Below are 20,548 nucleotides of genomic sequence, written 5' to 3'. Positions count from 1 at the left end.
GCCAATCTGCCTAAAGGCCAACGCTTATGTGTTGCTTTCTCCCAAGGGCTATGATCAGCATGTATCAGCAGTTACAAGTCACCACACAGCTCTTTCTCAACAGAGTGCAATTATTTAGGATTAAAAAACATGCAGAGAAAACATTAAAAAAACAACAACAATTGCAGGTCCTACACACTTACTAATAACTATACCAGAAATCACCCATCTGACTTCTAGCCCTTTTGGCCAAGTCATTCCATGCCCTTAGCAGGATTGGTGGTCTCCACTTCTTGGACAAAATGCCTTGTCCGTTTGCTCACTTCAAATGAGGGCCCTGAGTCTGTTTAAAGTCAATTTTTTTTTTCATATCCCAAGTTCTTTCTTTGTCTCTTAGTCTCTGGAAAACCCAGTCTGAACCAGTATATGCAAACCATGGTACCTCGAGTTGTTTACAGTCTTAGTGTCACCACAATTACCCTCCCCTGTTTTTAGTTCCTGGAGGAGCTGTGATAACCTTTTCCCATGGAGCAAAACACAATCATGCATAAACCACACATAAATTTTAACACACTAGTCCCCAAAGATACTGCATGAGGTTGCAATGTTTGCCACAAATACCACCTCACCTCACAGCACGGTTGTGAAGATAAATTCTTTAATATTTGTGAAGAACTTAGATAGTGTGACGACAGCATAGCAAAACCCATGAGGAAAATGAATAATTTTGTATTCAGTGCAGAGTTTGGATGATGAGGAGTAAATAATGCACGGGGCCACAGTTTGAATGATAAGGATAAAAGATAGATAATGAATAGTTTTCCATTCAGCGATCACTGTCTTTCTTGTGACTGAATGAGGCAAGGGTCCCACGGAAAAAACAGTTTTGAGCATATAATTAAAGCCTGCATCATAAGTATATACCCAAAGGGGCTGGATTAAGGTTGCATGAACAACCTTAATTCTGGCATTTTGAGTATTTGATTTTGCAACCTCAATGTTCTCTTGACATAGCCAAGATTATATGCAAAAACCTATCTTAAAATATGCAATAATTATATAAAAATATATATGCTTTTGTCAAAATTCTGACTTCAGTAGAAGCAGGATTGGCTTCATAATGTAAGAGGGCATACTGGCTAGTCAGCAGGGCTATTCCATATTTTAATTTTTAAAAAGTGCTAATGAGGTCTTTAACATCCACCTAGACCTCCACCATAGATGAGTAGAAAGGACTTCCACACTGTTCCATCCAAACTGTCATTTTTTTATACACCTCTACCTCAATATAACACTACCTGATATAACACGAATTTGGCTATAACGCGGTAAAGCAGTGCACCGGGGGGAGAGGGGGCTGTGCACTCCGGTGGATCAAAGCAACTTCAATATAATGCGGTTTCACCTGTAACGCGGTAAGATTTTTTTGGCTCCCGAGGACAGCGTTATATCGAGGTAGAGGTGTACTTTGCAATTATATTTTATAAACACAGTTATTTTTGGTATTCAACAACATGAAGAGCCAGAACTGGATTTTGTGTCCAGCAGGTTTTGATTTGAAAATTTTAGTTTTTGATTAAATCACATACTGTGTACTATTTCCCTGTGACTGCACATAATGACAGGTTACAGGTGCTGTCATTCTTCTTAACAGAGAAATCACTGAGGGGAATATCATGCCTTCAGTTTTACTCCCGACTGAAAGCAATCTCGAGTTCTGCATAAAAATTGTTTGCATTAAATGGCCCCTACTGATTTACTTTCTTAATGTGATATTACAAAATTGCACAATTCACTGAGCCAGTGGTGTTACTTACACATTAGAAATTTCTGAGCTGTTTATTTACCCTTTAACATAACTCACATGTTCCTGCTTTTCTTATAGGTACAGTCCCCTGACTCCTATCCTGATTCTGATGAGAGAGAAACATCAGGTGACAGTTTTGTGTAGAAAGAAAGGTATTTGCTTTTGTGGAGACATGTTAGATTTCCATGAGAAAGACAGATATGACAATGATCTTTCATAGGATCATCTTTGATGGATAGCACATCTAAATAATAGTCCAGTGACTGAAAGCAGAGTTCAGATTTATACTTAAAATAATTATTTTTGATTAAATCATTGCAATAAATAGCAAATTTATTAATGATTATACCATTAAAGTGTCCCCTTATTAATTTGGGGTAGCAGGAGTAATATTTGCTGAACAAGAAAGTGAGAGGCCAAGAACATTGAACCTTATTCATATTTCACACTGTTTTTACAGTGGTGTAACTCTAGCTTAATTGGAGTTACTTTAGTTCTGATTAACACCAGTAACACTGCACCCCTGAGCAGAAACCATTGTTAAATTATATGTGCCAGACTGGGATGATATTTTGAGGTTGACAAATACCCACATGAAATCATAAACATCCTTGTCAATAGTGACCTATGTCAGTATTTGAACTAACTCACCAGAAGTGAAAGGGTAACAAATTGTTGCAGGGTATCACCTACTAAAAATGCTTGAAGTACATGTCATTATAAAGAGAGGTTTTACTATTTTACCAGGGTTCTTTGACCTTTTTAGGAAAAGTAAGGAATAAGAATCTGCACCCAAATATGGTAGAATGATTGCCTTAAAACATCTTTGCAAATTCTGCTCACCCCAGGAGAGTTTTCAATGGACAAATAAGATGCTATTAGTTTGATCAATCACTATTGCAAAAGTCAGGCAAGACTTTCTGCATGAACTGGTGTATGTTTATGCCAGTTTTACAAGGCTGTTTTAGAAATAGGCTTATTTAATCTGCTGACCCTGGGCTTAGTAGGTGCTGGAAATGCCCTAAAGGTAGTGTGGTTGGCTTCAAGTCAGCACCTCAAGTGGGGATGCTGAAAAGTAGGAAGATCTTCAGGTCTCCAGTAGCAATCATGGAAGACCAGTATGTGTTCAGTGTAAAGCCAGTTGTATCAAATGCACATTCCCAGTTATAAGCAGCCACAACCCAATAACCACATTGCCAAATCAACCTGATGTCATTTTCTGTCTGGAAAAAAAAATAGGCCTATCAGTATACACGTGAATAGGAAAAGGTAGTTCACCCCAACCCCTTCAGATGAAGAAATTGAATAAGTGGTGAACTCTTAACATTGTGGAACACACCTGTGCTAAGGAACTAAAGTAACATAGATATCTCAGGGCATAAAAGGCAATAATTGCTGTCTTTTTCTTTCATCTTAATTAAGGTTGAGTGTTTCCAGTCTAATAGATCTGTTTCATTTACATATTATTTCCAAAAACTTTCACTTTGGGGATGAAATTGTCCTGCCTCGTCTCTTTTTGAGGATGCTTTTTAAAAAACAATAATTTAGAGCAAAAATGGGCTAGCTATTTTTCAAAGTGAAGGGTAAATATATATACACTTTTCTCTTGATAAGAATTGTTTGTAGACATTTTTATAAAGCTCTAGTGTGCCTCATTGCTTTGTGGTACAAACAAGAAAAATTGGCAGGAAGATAGTTCTTAGGTAAGACACATGCCTTGTGGGGACCTGGTGAAAATCCACTGTGATGTGGTCAAATTGTAATGGTTTAAAAATATACTTATATTTTCAATGTTTGTTTTTATATATAAAATAAACAATTGTTTACCAACTGTCTCCCAACATGCCATTGGCACTGTAATGTATGTGGCACACATAAATATATAGGGCAATTTCCTAGTCAGTGAATGAGCTGTCAGTGACCTGCTGACCTCTGGCATAAGGACATAAGAAAGTTGAATGGAATTTCTCAGTCAGCGTGTGGAATATGAATAAAATGAATGAAAAATGAATGAAATTAATTAGGAAGCTCAGAGTCTTCCTCTTTAGCTCCTATCCACCTGGGATGAGACAACTGGGCCTTAAATTATTAACACTTTCTTTGTCCTATACCACTGGAAATGTGATAAAAGCTTTCAAGTGTTTCACAAATTTTCAATTCCAAAAAGAATGAGTATCAAAACTTGGAATTTTGTGGCAACTTTCTCCACATTATAGTTAACGCAAACCAAAATGTAATTAAATATATATATTTTCATCAAACTTTAAAAACTTGTACCATCCAGCATCACTGAACTGCATCAAAAAGTTCAGAAAGTTAATTTGGTATTGAAAAAAAAAAGTTGCTTGTTTTCATGTAAGTAATGTGAAGGAAGGAAAAAAAGGCTTCAGTTTCTGTTTTGGGTGGAGTGGTTTTTTTTTAATGTTTTAAATACAGGGTCACAGAAGATACAGAGGTTTTATAGCCCACTATAAAACAGCTCTTTATCTTTTTTCCACTAATTCCATGGTGTCACATTTAACAAAACTAGGAAACTGCAGATAATATGGATGTTTGCAGATTAGACGTCAGGCAATAAATAACACTAATTTCACAGGCCTACAAATATAAAGGCCCCTTATCATTGTTTAAGCCTCTCACTCTTTGTAATGCTTGCTAACACTTTAACCCAGGCAAATTAAGGTATTGTTTTTGCTGCCTTCTCCCATAGACAAAGCACACAGTCATAATATCCTTTTATCAGATTTCATGGTATAAAAGGACTTCTGGTGCCTAAATTCATACTGTGTTGCTATTAACAGGGATGGTTTCGGAGTTCCTGTTTTGGAAGATGCATTTGTCTTATGTTTTACTCATTTTGTTTCCTCTTTACAATGGTCTAAGTACCACCTGCCCCAGAAGATGCAATTGCGACTCTATACAGTCAGTGCAATGCTACAAGGTCCTACAGGTACCTAGAGAGATTCCTGCTACCGCCAGGCGGCTTCACATCAGCCACAGCAAAATCAAACACCTCCAGGTAGGATAAATCCCAGTTTAAATAACTTCCATTTTCAATTTAAATCAAATGATCCATTATGTTTCTGCATGGTGGTGACTTCAAAGTCAAACCCAGTGAGAGATTTATTCTAGCTACTAATGGTTAGGTACAATTGTGCCAGGTCTGTATTTGTTTTTCCTATTCTTTACTATTACTAATTATTAATTATTATTATGTTGTTGTTGTTTCCATAACCATGGTATCTGACCCCCTGTTAGTACTGCTTGGCTGATTTGTTTATGTGATTAATAAACTAGTGATTAATGATGTTGATCTTACATATATACATTTTATAATCAATAAAAGAGAGCCAAATCTTGATCAGTTTTTAAACAGTCAAACTCCCATTGACTTCAAGAGCTACCTTATATCTTCACTTAGAAGTGATGGGATTCTCTTAAATGCTATTAATTCCTTCTTTAGCTAAGTCAGGAAGCTTAATAAAATAAGAGAAGTTTCTGTGATGAATGTAACTGCAGTACTTTCCTGTGAGTAGTACATCTACTATTAAAAACTGCATGGTGAGGGTTTGACTACTCAGGATCTGATCCTGCACTTCTGAAGTCAATCAGACTTTTGCATTTAATGTCAATAAAAGCAAAATTGGGCCCTAAATGATCTTACTAACAAGAGCAATTTATAAATGAAGTTGCTACCTATTTATTATTGTGGTGGTCATAAGTAGTAAGAGGTTAAAAGAGTATGACTCAGCTCATTCTGAGATTCACTAGGCATCACTGATTTCCAGTAGTTCTGTACAAAAGTCAGTACCACATGTTGCTTTATTGTGGCACGTTCTGGAGTAGCTTCTCTTTAGTCCCACTGCAAAAATATTGCTATAATAAATCCAATTTACATGGATAGACAATAGGGAAATAAAACCATCTGCGTTATACATGCTGTATGTGCCCATTGTGTATGAATAACTTCCTAAGAAATTAATAGAGGGTCCTGTGGCATCTTTGAGACTAACAGAAGTATTGGGAGCATAAGCTTTCGTGGGTAAGAACCTCACTTCTTCAGATGCAAGTCAAAGATGCATCTGAAGAAGTGAGGTTCTTACCCACGAAAGCTTATGCTCCCAATACTTCTGTTAGTCTCAAAGATGCCACAGGACCCTCTGTTGCTTTTTACAGATTCAGACTAACACGGCTACCCCTCTGATTCCTAAGAAATTGTCTGTTTAGAAGAGATACATTTTTATTGAGGTTCATATTTTGCTTTTATTCTCAGGATTCAATAAACTGGGCTAATAATTGCTTTGGAGCAATGTCTGGGATTCCTGTTGCTCAGACTGTTAAATAATCTCTATTTTGAGAGTAATATTGCAGTTTAGCCCATATCATACAGTTCACTTTTGCTGTTTCCCAGCCATTATTAATCCCCCAAATTCCCTTGTCATAGATCCAATATCTAGAAGAGTCAAAGCTCACCTATATACTTTTGGTGTAGTGATATAGCCCAGTTAATAAATTCCTTTTGCAAACATGTCTGTTTGCTCTTTATTAAGAAATATAACAAAATAATGTGAAAGAAAAATAGTATTTACATTTCAAGACAAGTACAAAAAATTGATTGCTCTTTATCAGTTTAATTGCCCATTTCTGCCAACTAGTATTCACTTAATAGTAGCAAAGCAGACTTAGACTATGCCTTTTAAGAACACAGGTATTTTTTATGAGACATTTAAATGTTTGCTGTGAACATGTAAGACACCCACATATGTTGCAGTGTAATGAAATAAATACAAGCAAATTATACCTGAAACCATCTGATAAGGCACTTTGTCATTTTATAAATTCCCTGAGCTGAACAATCAGAATGCCTTACATTTACTATTAAGTTTGCAATTAATATGGTATAAACATCTTTATTCTATCAGGCTGTAATTATCCGGGCTCTTTAATTAGGATTACTCTGAGCTACTACACATATATTTCACTTTTCTTTCCATGTGACAAACTTTGTTTAAAATAAAACATAGGCCCTGATTCTCTAAGCACTTATGCCCATGTGCTTAAATTTACATATGTAAAGTTGCATATGTAAGTGTTTACAGGATATGCATCTGAATTTTACAGGATATGGATCTGAATTTCCACATTTAAAATAAATGCTTTTTTTCTATGGCAGCTTTAAAAGAAAGCTAACTTATTTTTTGATTCCATATCTTCCTCACTTTATTGAAACTGAAAGAATTTTTTTTAAAATTGAATGTACATATAATTGTTTATGCTGTTTGTTCACCTTCTGCATTTTGCTCAGCTTGAACAACTAGTGACTCTAGACTGGTTGCTTTCATTTTAATTATTAGACCATTTCTAATTAGATTAATTTACGGTTTGCATCTACTAGCATAATGTTGTTCTCGGCCATTACTGCCTGGAATTGTTTAAGAAGAATTTGCTTCCACTGACAAAAAAGTAATAATGAAAATGTTTTTATTCATCTAAAGCTTTGTAAACCCTTGTTTTCACAAGATCTAAATTTTTGACCTCAAACTTGTTGACAGTGTCACTTCAAATTAAAGACAGCCTAGCTAAACAATAAGAAGCACCATGTACCAGAGGGAGCTGATATTATTTCAAATATGCCTTGGCTTATTGACTTTAATTTGTTTGGTGACTGCAAAAAAGGATACATGTGTAAGTGTCAGGAATAGAACAACAGGGAATGATACTACCAAAGCATACTAAATGGATGCAAAAGAAAATTATAATAATCCATATTAAGAACCATAATATCCTTCATCAGAGAATGAATGTCTGTGCACTGAAAAGAAATAAAAAGTACTTATTTACTTAACTCTCTCACTTAATAAGATGAAAATTAAGCTTCTTAGCGATCTAAAGGAATCAACTTAGCAAAAGCAGGAAAAGTTCACTTGGATCAGATATGAAATTTATGAAAGTTCAGATTTAGTTTGTTCTCAGTACGAAGGGCCTCCATAAATCCTTACAACATACAAGTAGTCCTTACTCATCTGAGTAATGCCATTTATTTCAATGGTACTCCTTTTGATTAAGGGAACAGGCTATTTTGTGGTGGTAACATACTGAATTAAAATGGGGTTGATGGGAAAGGTTTCATATTTATACTTTTTCAATGACTCCATATGAAATTTGTAAAGTCAAGGAATGGCTTTGCAAAAGAATCAGTTGGAAGCTCAATCCTAAACAGTTAGAAGCTAGTTGACAATTTTGATGAGAATGCAGAGGCAATATAAAATCTGGCTCACCCTTCCATAGCTGTATAAAGTGTCACTCTGTGTTGTTAATAGAAGTAAAACTTGGATTTTGGAGGTAAAGTAAACCAATATGACTCAAGGACACACAGGGATTAGATATATTCAGTAAAATGGTAAATGGTTACAGCCATTTTTCTGATAACTGCTTTACTTTAAGATGCACAATGAAGCTATATATGGCTGTATCCTGTCCTGGCGGGCTCAAAGAAGAGAGAGCACAGATGCTACCCAGTACATCCTCTGCAAACAATTCCTATTGGCCAAGGCAGGATTTGACTGGGAAGGCCTAGAGGAATGTGCTGTGGAGCATGTTTTGCTGTTCCTCTGAGTAGGAGCAAAGTGTGTCTCTAGCTAGTGAGTCATTTGAAAAAGTGGTGTGCATGTGTAGCATTAGCCAGACATCTCTCCCTAGTGCTCTTGAGTACTATAGCGAGATCTCTGCTGTGTGAATGGGTGGAGCGAGGTGAAAGACAACTATCCTCATACTTCCCCCTTGTACACTAGGGCAGGAAGTAGTTCTTAGTCTGAATGGTTTTTTGGTTAATCCCACTAAATTCATTCTTAAAAATCAAACACCTTACGTTGCATTGTAGTGTTACTCAAGCTTTTAAAGCTACTCAGCACCATTGCTTAAGTAAATCAGTGTTCTCTGAGAATACCTGGATTATTTTTTTCAATTGCTTCTCTTATCTGTATGTTAAGGGGAACCACCACAGTAATTTAAGTCTCATTAATTCAGCATACAAAAAGAGCATTGTAAATGAGAGATCTCCACTAAAGAAGAAAAATAATAAAACAATCAGCATTATCCTACTTGTGAAATTCACAGCCACAGCTAAGCTTCATTTACCACTGATAAACATCTGTTTATTTCTGACTTATGAAAATTCAGTGGAAGTAGAGATAAGCCTGAGCTCGAACATTCATTTTCAAATCTAAACTGCCCTAAAGTTCAGAGAGCTTGGATCTGGGGTTTTGCTTTGGGTCCATCTCAAAATGTAAGTTTTATAAAATTGAAACACTGAGAGCTAGATTGTGGTTCACAGCCAAAGCCCATGGTAGGGAGGTGTGTGATGAGACTTATCCTATCTCCTCCTCTGGCTTCCAGACAGCATCACTGCTCTAGGAAAGGATGGAGTATGCACTTCTATCTGCACCAGGGAGCCCTGCTGGCCAGCAAATGGGGGAGACGGACACGGGTCCACCTTAACCCCACCCATTACAGTGACTTGTGCTTATACAGATGCTAGTCATGAACATGCACTGGGCTACCCTATGCAGGAGTGCAAGGAATGCTATTTATCTTCCATTGCCCCAAACATGTGCATCTGCAGAGCCAGCCACAAACAGGATCTAAATAATAAAAGTAGAATTCCAGAACTGCAGACAAACTGCAGTTGAAATGTATATGGCTGCAATAATATCTGTATTTATGGTCTGTTGTTTTCTCTGCGGTTCATCATTAATCATATTGTAGGAATAAACATTAGCAATAGTCAGATCATATAGAAAAGTAAAAGGTATCCATAAGCTGGATGGTATATTATCACATTAATTTGTTCTGTTTTTTTTCTTTTTTCTCTAAGATCTCTGATTTCAGTAGAATATCTTGTCTGGAAGAGCTTATCCTGTCTTGCAGTGGAACAGAATCGGTAGAAGATAACACCTTCAAAGCTCTGAGCACTTTGAAGATCCTGGAACTCTGGAAGAATAAACTAAGGCGCATACCCACTTCCCTCCCATCCAGCCTTGAAGTATTAAAACTTGGTGACAATTCAATTAGTGTTCTGCATGAGTCAGATTTTGAAGGCTTAAAGAAATTAAGGGTGCTTGACATTCAAAACAACTTGATTTTGGCAGTCTCTTTCAGCACACTTTCCTCCCTTTGCAGTTTACAGAGTCTGACTTTGGATGGTAATAATATGGAATCTGTGTCTGGGCCCCTTAAGCTTCCCGAACTGAAGTATCTGAGTATGGAGAATAACAAACTACATTCTTTCTCAGGTAGCTTCTTTGCACCACTCCAACATTTACAATTTCTCAGATTAACTGGCAACCTTCTGACCAAGGTCCCTCTTAACCTGCCGAAGTCCCTGCTTTCATTAAAACTAGAGAGAAACCAACTCAAAATTATAAGATTTCGAGACATGAAACACCTGGAAAACCTGTCTGAGCTTTTCCTCTCTGAAAATCAGCTCTCATCAGTTGATGGTGCCCAGCTTCTTCCTAACTTAACCACTCTGGAGCTGTCCAGGAACCACCTCCAAACCATGCCACTCAGACTATCAACCAGACTACAGAAACTTGACTGTAGCAATAACTTCATTCAGAGAGTGACAGCCCAGGGCTTCCAGGATCTACGAGACCTCAAGCATTTGTTTCTCGACAACAACACTGTCAACACATTTGAGGCTGGAGCGCTTCATGCATGTGCACAGCTATCTAACCTAGCACTGGAACAAAACCTGCTTATTTCTATTCCATTAAGGCAAGTGAATCTGAAGACAGCTGGTAAATGAAGGTCATCATCTCTCTCTCCGCATGCTGCCTAACCTGGCAGAAATGAGACTGCAATTGTGGAAGTTGGGGGAGCAGCAGCTCTGCTGCTGCCCCTCCACTCACTTCTCAGGTTTTGGTCTCCATAAGTATGCGGGGCTGCTCTATCATGCCCCTGCTAAGCTACTGGAACTTCTTTGTTGGAGTTAGGGCTGACCCAGTGGGTGGTCTCTCTCATCATTAACCTCCTCTAGGACTCTCCTTAACTGCCCTTAAGTCCATGGCATTTCTCATTGATTTTGGGACATCCATATGTTCGCTTAAGCTCTCCCCCTGCCTGCTCCACAGATGGGTGTGGGTGTGGGGAAATCCTGCTCCCTAACAACTAAAAGTTCTACAGCAAACTTAATCAATTGAAGTTAATAGTTGCTTGGGTCCTATGTAGGTATTTTAGGCAGGGATCTGTGGATCCCTCATAACCTTTAGTTCAGCAGTCAGGGTACTCACCCTGGATGTGGGAGATCCTGGTTGAATTCCCCTCTCTGCCTGATGAGGAGAAAGAAGTTGAACAAGAATTTGTCACCTCTCAGGTGAGTGCCCTAGTCACTGGACTATGGGATAATCTGCTGTAGGTCTCTCTTAATCTCTCATGTTGAAGCCATTCCACTTTTTATTAAGACAGTATCAGAATGACTCTATAGTCTAGTTGTTAGGGCATTTACCTGAGTGGTAGGAAACACCTGTTCAAATCCCTTCTCTTTTTTAAGCAGAGCGGGGTCCTTGAACAAGGGGTCTCCCACATTCAAAGTGAATAACCACTGGGCTAAAGGTTATGAGGGAGGCTTCCTTCTCCACCCTGGCCCTTTTGTGTAGAATGAGATATGCTCAGAACACGCCCACCTGATTGGGATTTCTCTGCCTATCTTCCTATGGTTTGCAGATGGTTTAGGTGTCCCAGTGCCTGCCTGAGTCAGCAGTGCATGTGCCCAGGGGCAGAAACTTAGGCAATTAGGGAACTCTGACTCTGAAAACATAGGCACTGAGTTAGGTGCCTACAGAGAGAAGTGGCAGCTGAGCAGAGATTTTGTGGATCACAGTGATGCCTAAAAAATGTGACTTATGTGCCTAAAAAATGGGACTTAGGCACCTAAGTCCCCTTGTAAATCTGGCCCTTTTTGCACCAGGGTATCTTCACACAGATTTTATTTTTATTTACAGCAAAATTCAGTCCTGCTAGTACACATGAACATGGTTAAAGAGACAGTAAAAGATGCAGTGAAGTTTATGGAAACTTATTTTCCCCTGATGTCTGCATAAAATTCCTATTGCCATCAGTAGTTGTTCTGTGCATGGAAAAAGGCTAGCATTTAATTTATTTAAAATTTTAAGAGAACTGACTCATACTATTGGTTCTGGCTAGATTGTTTGATTGGGAGCCTTTAATGTCCAGTCATTATTTTGAGTCACCTAGCAGTTAGTAATGAAAGAGAACATTACCATCTGATAACCGTTGGGGGGGGGGAGGTGTCTCTGAAATGAGTTTTTTCTTCTTCCTGTTCCTAGTAGAGAAATGTCTTTACCATGAGTCCACCATCGTAATTGGCACTAACTGGCATCTTTGTAGGTAGTTTCAGCAAAGCAATAGAGCTGTTTCGAAAAAAAATTGTGACCTCCAGTGAATACATTTGTTTCTAATCTCTGGCTGCAACTGGAATAAGAGGGGAATGCTAAAGATATACAAAAGAATGGCATAGAAAAGGTACAGCGATGCTCATCTTTACCCCCTCTCATAATGCAAAAGCAGTGGAATGTTTCATGACACTGAAAGGCAGCGAGTTCAAAACTGATAAAAGGAAACACGTTTTTACCAACCCATATTTAACTTATCATTGCTACAAGATAAAATTCCAAAAGCTTAGCATTGTTCAAACAAAGGAATTAGCTATTTATATAGATAACAATATTGACAATAGAATTTCACTCACACACACACACATATACATACATACTTCTCCCAAAGTTTTATAAACCCCATGCTTCAAAGCATAAGCCAACCTCTAATTGAAGAATTTAGGAAGGAACTGCCTTGTGGGCAGTATATTCCATAATTGCCCACTTTAGGGATTTTGCACATTGTTCTGAAGCATCTGGTACTAGTCATTGTCAGAGACAGGATAATGTAATAAAACTTCACTTGCAGCAGATCTCCTTTAGCCTCAGATTTCTGGAAGGTACTTGGTAGGAATTTTATAATTTGTGATTTAGTGGCATGTTACTTTGTTTGATTTCAGTCTAGCTTAATAGGAACATTTATTGCTTTCTAGTTATGTAATTGCATTCAATATTGTCTAATCCATTTTATTTTTACAACATATAGTAGAGACAATTTAGGGAGAAGAAAGAGATCTCTATTAACCTTTAAACAATATAACTTTTTAAAGATATATTGGGGTTTTTTATTTTTAAGTGAGCATAAATTCTAAGGGAGCACTTTAAAAACACAGAAGGGGAAGATGAGCAGAAGTATATTTTATGTGCTTAATTTTGTGCATCCATCACTTGGTACCTGAGTGTATGTACAAAAAATGAAAATAAGACTGTCATGGTACTACAGTGATATGATGACAGCAGCTGCCATCCTGGAAGTCTGAATATGCAGAGAGATGGCCATAGCCCCAATTCAACACTGTAGCATGTGCTGAATGAAATTTAAGCAATTGCTTAAGGCCCAGATCCATGAAGGTACTTAGGTGCGTAACTCCCATTTTTAGGTGCCACTACAATCCATAATAAGATAGGTGGCACTTGAGCAGGTAACTCCATAGGCACTCAAACTCACTTGGCATCAAAGATTGTATAGTAAAAATTAATGGAGATATCCTATCTCCTAGAACTGGAAGGGACCTTGAAAGGTCATTGAGTCCAGCCCCCTGCCTTCACTAGCAGGACCAAGTACTGATTTTGCCCCAGATTCCTAAGCGGCCCCCTCAAGGATTGAACTCACAAGCCTGGGTTTAGGAGGCCAATGCTCAAACCCAGGGAGGGATAGCTTCAAAAAGTTCAGTAGGGCCTATGTTTCTATCACTGGGCACGTGTACTGCTGCCTCAGTCTAAGCATCTATGGGCCAATCTTCCATCTAAACCACACTGAGATCCACAAACCAGCAGAAGATAGGCAATCCTCTACTTAACTCACATGCAGGGCTGATCAAGTAGGTATGCTCAGGGGGCTAACTCCACACAAAATAGCCTAATAGAAGAAAGGGAAAGCAAACAGCCGCTTTAGCCCAGTGGGTAGGATACTTCCTTGGGATGTGAGAGCACCCTGGCTCACAGCCCACAGCTGTCTGAGGAGAAAGGATTTGAACACAGATCAATCACCTCTCAGGTGAGTGTCCTAACCCTTTGACCATGGGATGGATAGTCTTATATGGGTCTCCCTCCATCTCTCATATTGAAGCTATTCAATTTTAATTAAATATTAATTGGGCCAGAGAGTGAGACTCACTCCATAGTCTAGTGGGTAAGACATGTACCCAAGAGGTAGCAGATCCTTTTCAAATTCCTCTTTATCAAGCAGGACTTGAATTGGGGGTCTCCCACATCCCAGGTGAGTATCCTAACTACTGGGCTAAAGATCATAAGGGACGTACTGTGCTTCTCTTACTTCCCCATCGCTATTTTGCGTGGAGTGAGGCAGATACCTAACTCGATCTCATCTAAGCCACCTGACTCCAGCAGATGGGTTCCCAGCTCTGAATAGCAAGCAGAGACAGGTCTCTCCCTGCAGATCAGACTTAGGTGCCTATCTCTGTGAGAGAGGTGGGGCTTCAGACACACCCCTCTCATCAGCATCTCCCATTAGCTAGCTTAGGTGGATCCTATTCTTAGGGGCCTATGTCTCCCCAGTATTGCATAGGGAGCCTAGGTGTCTCACTCAGGCTTTTGTGGATTGCTATGTTGTTCTAGTGATTTTCTAGGCATCTAAAAACCAGGTGTTCCAATGCCTACATCCCTTTGTGGATCCATGTCCAAGTGCTTTTCTGAAATGGGTCACTTGAGAGCAGCAACATTACTTTCATCGAGCCAGCCTCTGGGTTTCTGTCCCCTGCCTGACCAAGTCTCAAGAGTGGGGAGGGATACTATCAGTTCATTGCTCTCTGTGATGGGTGAGGAGGAAACATGACTTTGACCTGGACTACATGAGGGAGAAGGGAACACTCCCAACTCTCCCTAGACTCCCTGCAGATGGAGGGCAGGGGAAAGTTAGTAAGAATAAAACTGCCCTAAGCAGCAATTGCACCCATAACATATACAACTACTGTACCTCCAGGGCTCTTGCTGCTGGTGCTACAGCACTGGATGAGGAGATCCCCACTCCCTCAGCTGTTACAGGAAGGGGTGGGAAGGCTAGAACTAGCCGGGTATCACCTCCAGCTGCAGCATAGCTGTCACAGTCAGCCCTTTGATGCTGTGTGGATCTTCTGATAGCAGTAGGATCAGCTAGATACTTGAACATAGTTACTCTTTTAAAATAAACACTACTTAAGATCAAATAATATGGCCACAAAACCTCAACCTGACTTCAACGTTACTATTCATATGCTTAAATTAAGCATGTGCTTAAATCTTTGCTGGATCAGCGCCTTACACTGTGATCTCTTTGGGGCAGGGACCTTGAGTGAAATCCTGGTCCCACTGAAGTCAAAGGCAAAACTTTCAATTGCTTCAATGGAACCAGGATTTCACTGCAGGTTATCTTTATTGTATGTTAAAGCACCATACATATCAACTACCAGCATAAACCATGTTTTTTTCCAAATATTTTTATCATGGTCACACAAGCAAAAGGTAAGATCAAAGTCTTACCAGTATAAAGCATAAGGAATAATCCATTAGTTTATCATCTGGGTCTTTTGGCACCATAAGACCACATTTTATAGCCTTATTCATGCAACATTCTCACAGATGTCAAGGGGAGATGCATCAGGATGACAGCAAGCTTTGCCCCATGGTATAATATTTAGCTTCCAACAAATAAATATTTCTACATCTGAATATCCCAATGGTACCTTCTCAGTTATTTTCAATGATATATCAGATCACTGCAGTACAATATACTATCACATTTGGTGTTAGTGGAGAGTTGCTGCTCAGTTATAAATAATTCTGGTTAAACTTCTTTATAATTCCCAAGGAAATGATATGTAACTGACTTCCTTTAAATCTCATATTGCCACTCCTCACCTCAGCAGGTTGGGCACCAGAATAGTAAATTGTCTTTTGGATTAACTTCAAATTGATCTAATTAAAATTGTTTTCTATGCCAAATTAACTTGCTTCTTTATTAAACAGTTTTCACCCACAGAGTCGGATAAAAATAGAAGATAAAAAATGAATAGTACAGCTTTTGAAATATAAGAGCTTTAGTCATATCATATATGTATGATATGTATAAAAACAGAAATGAAACTGACCAGTCTAGTTTCATATCCAAGGTGACTGAGTACAAAAGTAAATAAGAAACATATATGGTGAAAAGTAAATCATATTTCATCCATAGTTGTTTGCAGTGTTGTTGTAGCCACCTTGGTCCCAGGATATGAGAGAGACAAGATAGATGAGGTAATATCGTTTATTGGACCCACTACTGTTGGTGGAAGATACAAGCTTGCAAGCTGCTCAGAGCTCTTCTTCAGGTTTGGGAAAGCAAACAAAGTGTCCTTCCCCAGACCTGAAAAGAGCTCTGTGTAGCTCAAAAGTGTGTTCCTTCCACTAAGAGAAATTGGTCCAATAAAAGATATTACCTCACCTACCTTGTCTCCATCAGATTTCGTTCAGTTACTCAAGTTTTTTTTAACAAAACAGGTAAGGGGCGTTTCTATTTTTCTTGTCATTTTTTTAAAATCAAATGTATTGTCATATACGTGGGCAATTTCATTTCAGATTCTTCCTATCTGGTGTGCTCAATTTCTGAATCTGATACTAACTCCCTTTCTCCCCACCCCAATTTTCTAATCTATGCAATATATTGCACAAATTTTCAACCAAAATCATCCAAAGAAGGGCTAGGGGAGCATGTCCTTAGGCTTCTCTAAATATTTTATGTTTGGCACTACTATAAATTTGCCTTATGCATGTCTATGACATGGGACACCATGTATCTGCTTCTAAGTTTATTGAAAGCCCAGTTGGAATAAAATACTTTTTTTCCGAATAGGACTAAAATTGCTGTTTATTTCAATTAAATGCATTCAGTATACATCAGAACTATAATACTTGGGGAAAACAATTCAAAAGCAAAAAGATGGTGGACCCACAGCTTAAATTAACAAATCACCCCAAAGTAAAAGTTCAGACATATAAAGCCCAAAATTATGCATAAGAATGTTCCAGGGCCACACCTCTTCCGCAGTGGATCACATTATTTACTTAATTTTTAAATGGTGGACAACAAAGGCTGATGGCCCATCATCTATTGCGTTTTGACTAACCTTCAGCTTCCCTCCCTGCATAATCAACATCAGCAGAATCAGTAAGATAAATATATTCATCTTGTTTCGTTTTTTTCAGACTTCCAGATACTCTAGCCAGGTTGGATCTAAAAGGAAATGACATACAGGATGTTGGAGAACGAGAGCTAAAGGACTTGAAACAGCTCCAGGTTTTAAATCTACGGAACAACAAGATATCTGCCTTGGATCGCAAAGTCCTGGAAAATTTGCCTCGTCTCAGGTACCTGTATTTAGATGGAAACCCTTGGAATTGCACCTGCGACCTTCTGAGAACCAGAAGAGCGCTGATGGCCAAAGGGACAGATGTCAGAGGAGGACAGTGTGCAGCACCAGCAGAAAGCCAAGGCGAAAGCTGGATGTCTTCCAAAAAGATTCTGCAGCGGTGTGAAGACCACCTCTCTTCAGCTGAACGAGGCAAAGAGGTCAGAAAAAAAATGAAGACTGATGACCTCTCCAGTGAAGGTGTAAACATGGATGATGATTATTATGATTATGAAATAGATTAATCATGTAACTATGATGAGCCTTAGAACTATCTTTCTTAATTCAGCAATGATCTTTGCAGACAAAGAGCCTGCTAGGCTACCATTGACATTTCAGCTTTTATTTTATACTACAAGACTTAGTGATTTGGTGCAGGTGAGGATGTAAGGTGTTTTGAAAATTGTAAGATGCCTCTTTTTTAAAAAAAATGCTTTTTGTTTAATATTATATGTGTGTAGAAAATAAGAGTACCAGTACTAGCAGCTAGAAGTTTGGCACATTCAAACAAAACGGTGGCAATTAACTAGGTCTGCCTGGGGCTCAGTCAAGCATGCAAATAGTTCCATGGAAGTCCTGTAAATAAAAATCCACACCTACCTCACAAGATGCAACGGCTAGGAATCTGAGACCAAACCCATTTAAGCTAGCAGTGTTATAATTTCCAGAACAAGGAGCCTGAAGTTGGAAGGTTTTCTATGTGTACTCAGACTGATATAGGTGGTTGTTCAGTACTGTTCACATAGTATTGCCCTTGAGAAATTAAATTTTCAAGAATTATTTGTCTCCTTTAATTGATTTAAACCACTTAGTCTAAAGATGAATTAGTTGAGGCATATCTCGAGGTGTAATCCACCTGTCTATTTTTATAACAAATACAACAAAGAGAACAGGTGAATGGAGCTTGTTTATTGTTCAATAACATTTCTTTACTGGCTCTAAGTTTGGTTAGTATCCATGAACCAAAAGTTTGGGACCAAATGTGACTTGACTGTGTCCCTTTAAAGGATCACTGCTTACCCTTTTCTTAGGGAACAGGAGCTACCACTACCAGAAATTAGGCTAAGTTTGACAGAGAAAAAATTATTGGGAGACTTTGGTGTGCAATAGACAAACAACCATTTGACCACAATGCAGGACAAGTTGCTGTATGTAAGTATTTAGGGTTATGTATTACTCCTGTCTGCAGAGGTACAGCAATAAAAGGTGCAAAGGAAAACATCCTGTCACCCAGTGTAAGAGATCCAGTATGCTAATGGAAAATAAGAACACGTGACAACAAATTATTTAAACTTAGTAATAGGAGAGAGCTGAAATATCGAAGAATTTAACAGAAGATGACACAGGGTTATTAATGTGTAAATTTCTTAAAGAAAGATCGGCCTTTTTTATAAGGAAGATTGCAAGTGCTGGGTTAAATAACATAAGGCTAAATTCAGAAGTGATGTAAGTTACATGTTGATGAGGTTCTAAGATGAGATGCCCTCTACCCTCTTTATCTTACACCTTAACATTTTCTTTAGGTCCTATGATATGTAAATTTGACCAGTTTGCACATCTATTTGGCCTCTAATAGCTAAATTCAACACATAGGTGAAGAAGTTATATTCTCTCACATGGCGTGTACTATTTAAATATGTCTGTTATTTGGGGGGGAACAGAAAATACAAACATCAGAATTAATATGGATGTTTTTCCTGCATCAAGAAGAAATTATATTTTGTTACTTCAATTATATTAAGGTGAGAGGCCTTTCATGGGTGGGAGCGTCCCAGAATATTTGAGACAAAAGGGCTTTATGATATAAACACCAGCTCTGATATATACACTAGTGCAGATCTTATTGAATAGTTCCCAAAGTACTTGAAAACCAAACAGAACAGAAATACACAAACACTAAAAACCAGTGAATTACAAATAACAATCTAAGGGCTTTCCTGCCAGTTCATAAATCTCAGCTGATAACTGAGCAGTGATAGCAGCAAATTACTTTCCAAAACAAACAGTCTCAATTATCCACTGTTTTCTGGTGCCATTCAGTTACTGAATTAATCACTCACATTCATAAAGTCTGTTTTTTCAGGTGTCAGACCTGAGTTATTTGGTTATGTCACCTATGAAAGTATCAATAGTATTTGTAATTAGAGCTATATGGGTCACATGATTAAATACTGTGACATGAGGAATTTGGGGTTTTTCAACTTTTTTTTAACAAGACATCAGACAAATAAATGTTTTTGGTAGAGAGAGATGTTTATGGCAGCAATATGTTTAGGCAAACAATTTTAGTAGTTACTAGGTGACTTTTATCTGCTTATATTGGATTGTGTATTAATTAAAAAAAGGTCCCAAAGTACTTTTTGCTGCATAAGAAAATTATTTTTATGTTACAATAATTCTCACCCACTGTTTATAACAGGGGTAGGCAACCTATAGCACGTGTGCCGAAGGTGGCAGGTGAGCTGATTTTCAGTGGCACTCACACTGCCCGAGTCCTGGCCACTGGTCCGGGGGGCTCTGCATTTTAATTTAATTTTAAATGAAGCTTCTTAAACATTTTAAAAACCTTATTTACTTTACATACAACAATAGTTTAGTTATATATTATAGACTTATAGAAAGAGACCTTCTAAAAAGGTTAAAATGTATTACTGGCACGCGAAACCTTAAATTAGAGTGAATAAATGAAGACTTGGCACACCACTTCTGAAAGGTTGTCAACCCCTGGTTTATAATGATAGCTTCTTTTAACAATTTATTTTAAGTGCCTGCCTAGTGTCATCTCAGGCACTGTCTTACTATCAGGAGGTATCAGTCTCACAGCAAAGAACTGACTTGATGGAGCTTGCTCTCTCTTTTGAGAGATACAAGATATATTACAAATAGAAAAGTGCAGCTCTGAAGAGAAGCAGGAAGCAGCCAGTGACTTTGTTTACTGCCAGCCACCACTGACTAAGGGGAATGGCCCAAACAACTCTCAGGAGGTTTAATCACAGCTCTGCACTGCTGTTCCCTGTGGGCAGCATTCTGGTACCTGGGCCAACAAAAGCACAAGCCCCAACATGTCCAGTGAAACACAAAGCAAGGAAAGATAGGGAAACTCCCATGAGAGTCCATGTTGTGACAGGCTGTGACTGGGTGCCACTTGGCAGGGAGGGTGAGGTTTCTTATGTTTCATGGGTTCTCTCTGGAGGCTGTAGGTC

The 20,548-nt window shown here is 38.4% G+C and overlaps 1 protein-coding gene across 1 annotated transcript; it reads left to right on the top strand.

Annotated features, from left to right (window-relative positions):
• Nucleotides 1-4,327: 4,327 nt before the first annotated feature.
• Nucleotides 4,328-19,688, top strand: LOC117874996 (nephrocan-like). The gene is made up of 3 exons (XM_034765799.1): nt 4,328-4,805; nt 9,660-10,561; nt 17,143-19,688. Exons 1-3 carry the CDS (start codon nt 4,590-4,592, stop codon nt 17,588-17,590), a joined length of 1,566 nt encoding a protein of 521 aa, XP_034621690.1. The 5' UTR covers nt 4,328-4,589; the 3' UTR covers nt 17,591-19,688.
• Nucleotides 19,689-20,548: the final 860 nt, after the last annotated feature.

This window comes from Trachemys scripta, chromosome 3 (genome assembly GCF_013100865.1).
Source record: "Trachemys scripta elegans isolate TJP31775 chromosome 3, CAS_Tse_1.0, whole genome shotgun sequence".
NCBI classification, from domain to species: Eukaryota; Metazoa; Chordata; order Testudines; family Emydidae; genus Trachemys; species Trachemys scripta.
The sequence above is the reverse complement of the archived record's forward strand: the minus strand, read 5'-3'. Positions and strand labels throughout refer to the sequence as shown.

What these genes read in the sequence shown, in the direction of transcription:
- LOC117874996 (XM_034765799.1), top strand. Translation starts at nt 4,590, where the DNA reads ATGGTTTCGGAGTTCCTGTTTTGGAAGATGCATTTGTCTTATGTTTTA. An exon ending in GCAAAATCAAACACCTCCAG is followed by an intron (nt 4,806 to 9,659) that starts GTAGGATAAATC and finishes TTTTTCTCTAAG; the next exon opens with ATCTCTGATTTCAGTAGAAT. An exon ending in CTTATTTCTATTCCATTAAG is followed by an intron (nt 10,562 to 17,142) that starts GCAAGTGAATCT and finishes CGTTTTTTTCAG; the next exon opens with ACTTCCAGATACTCTAGCCA.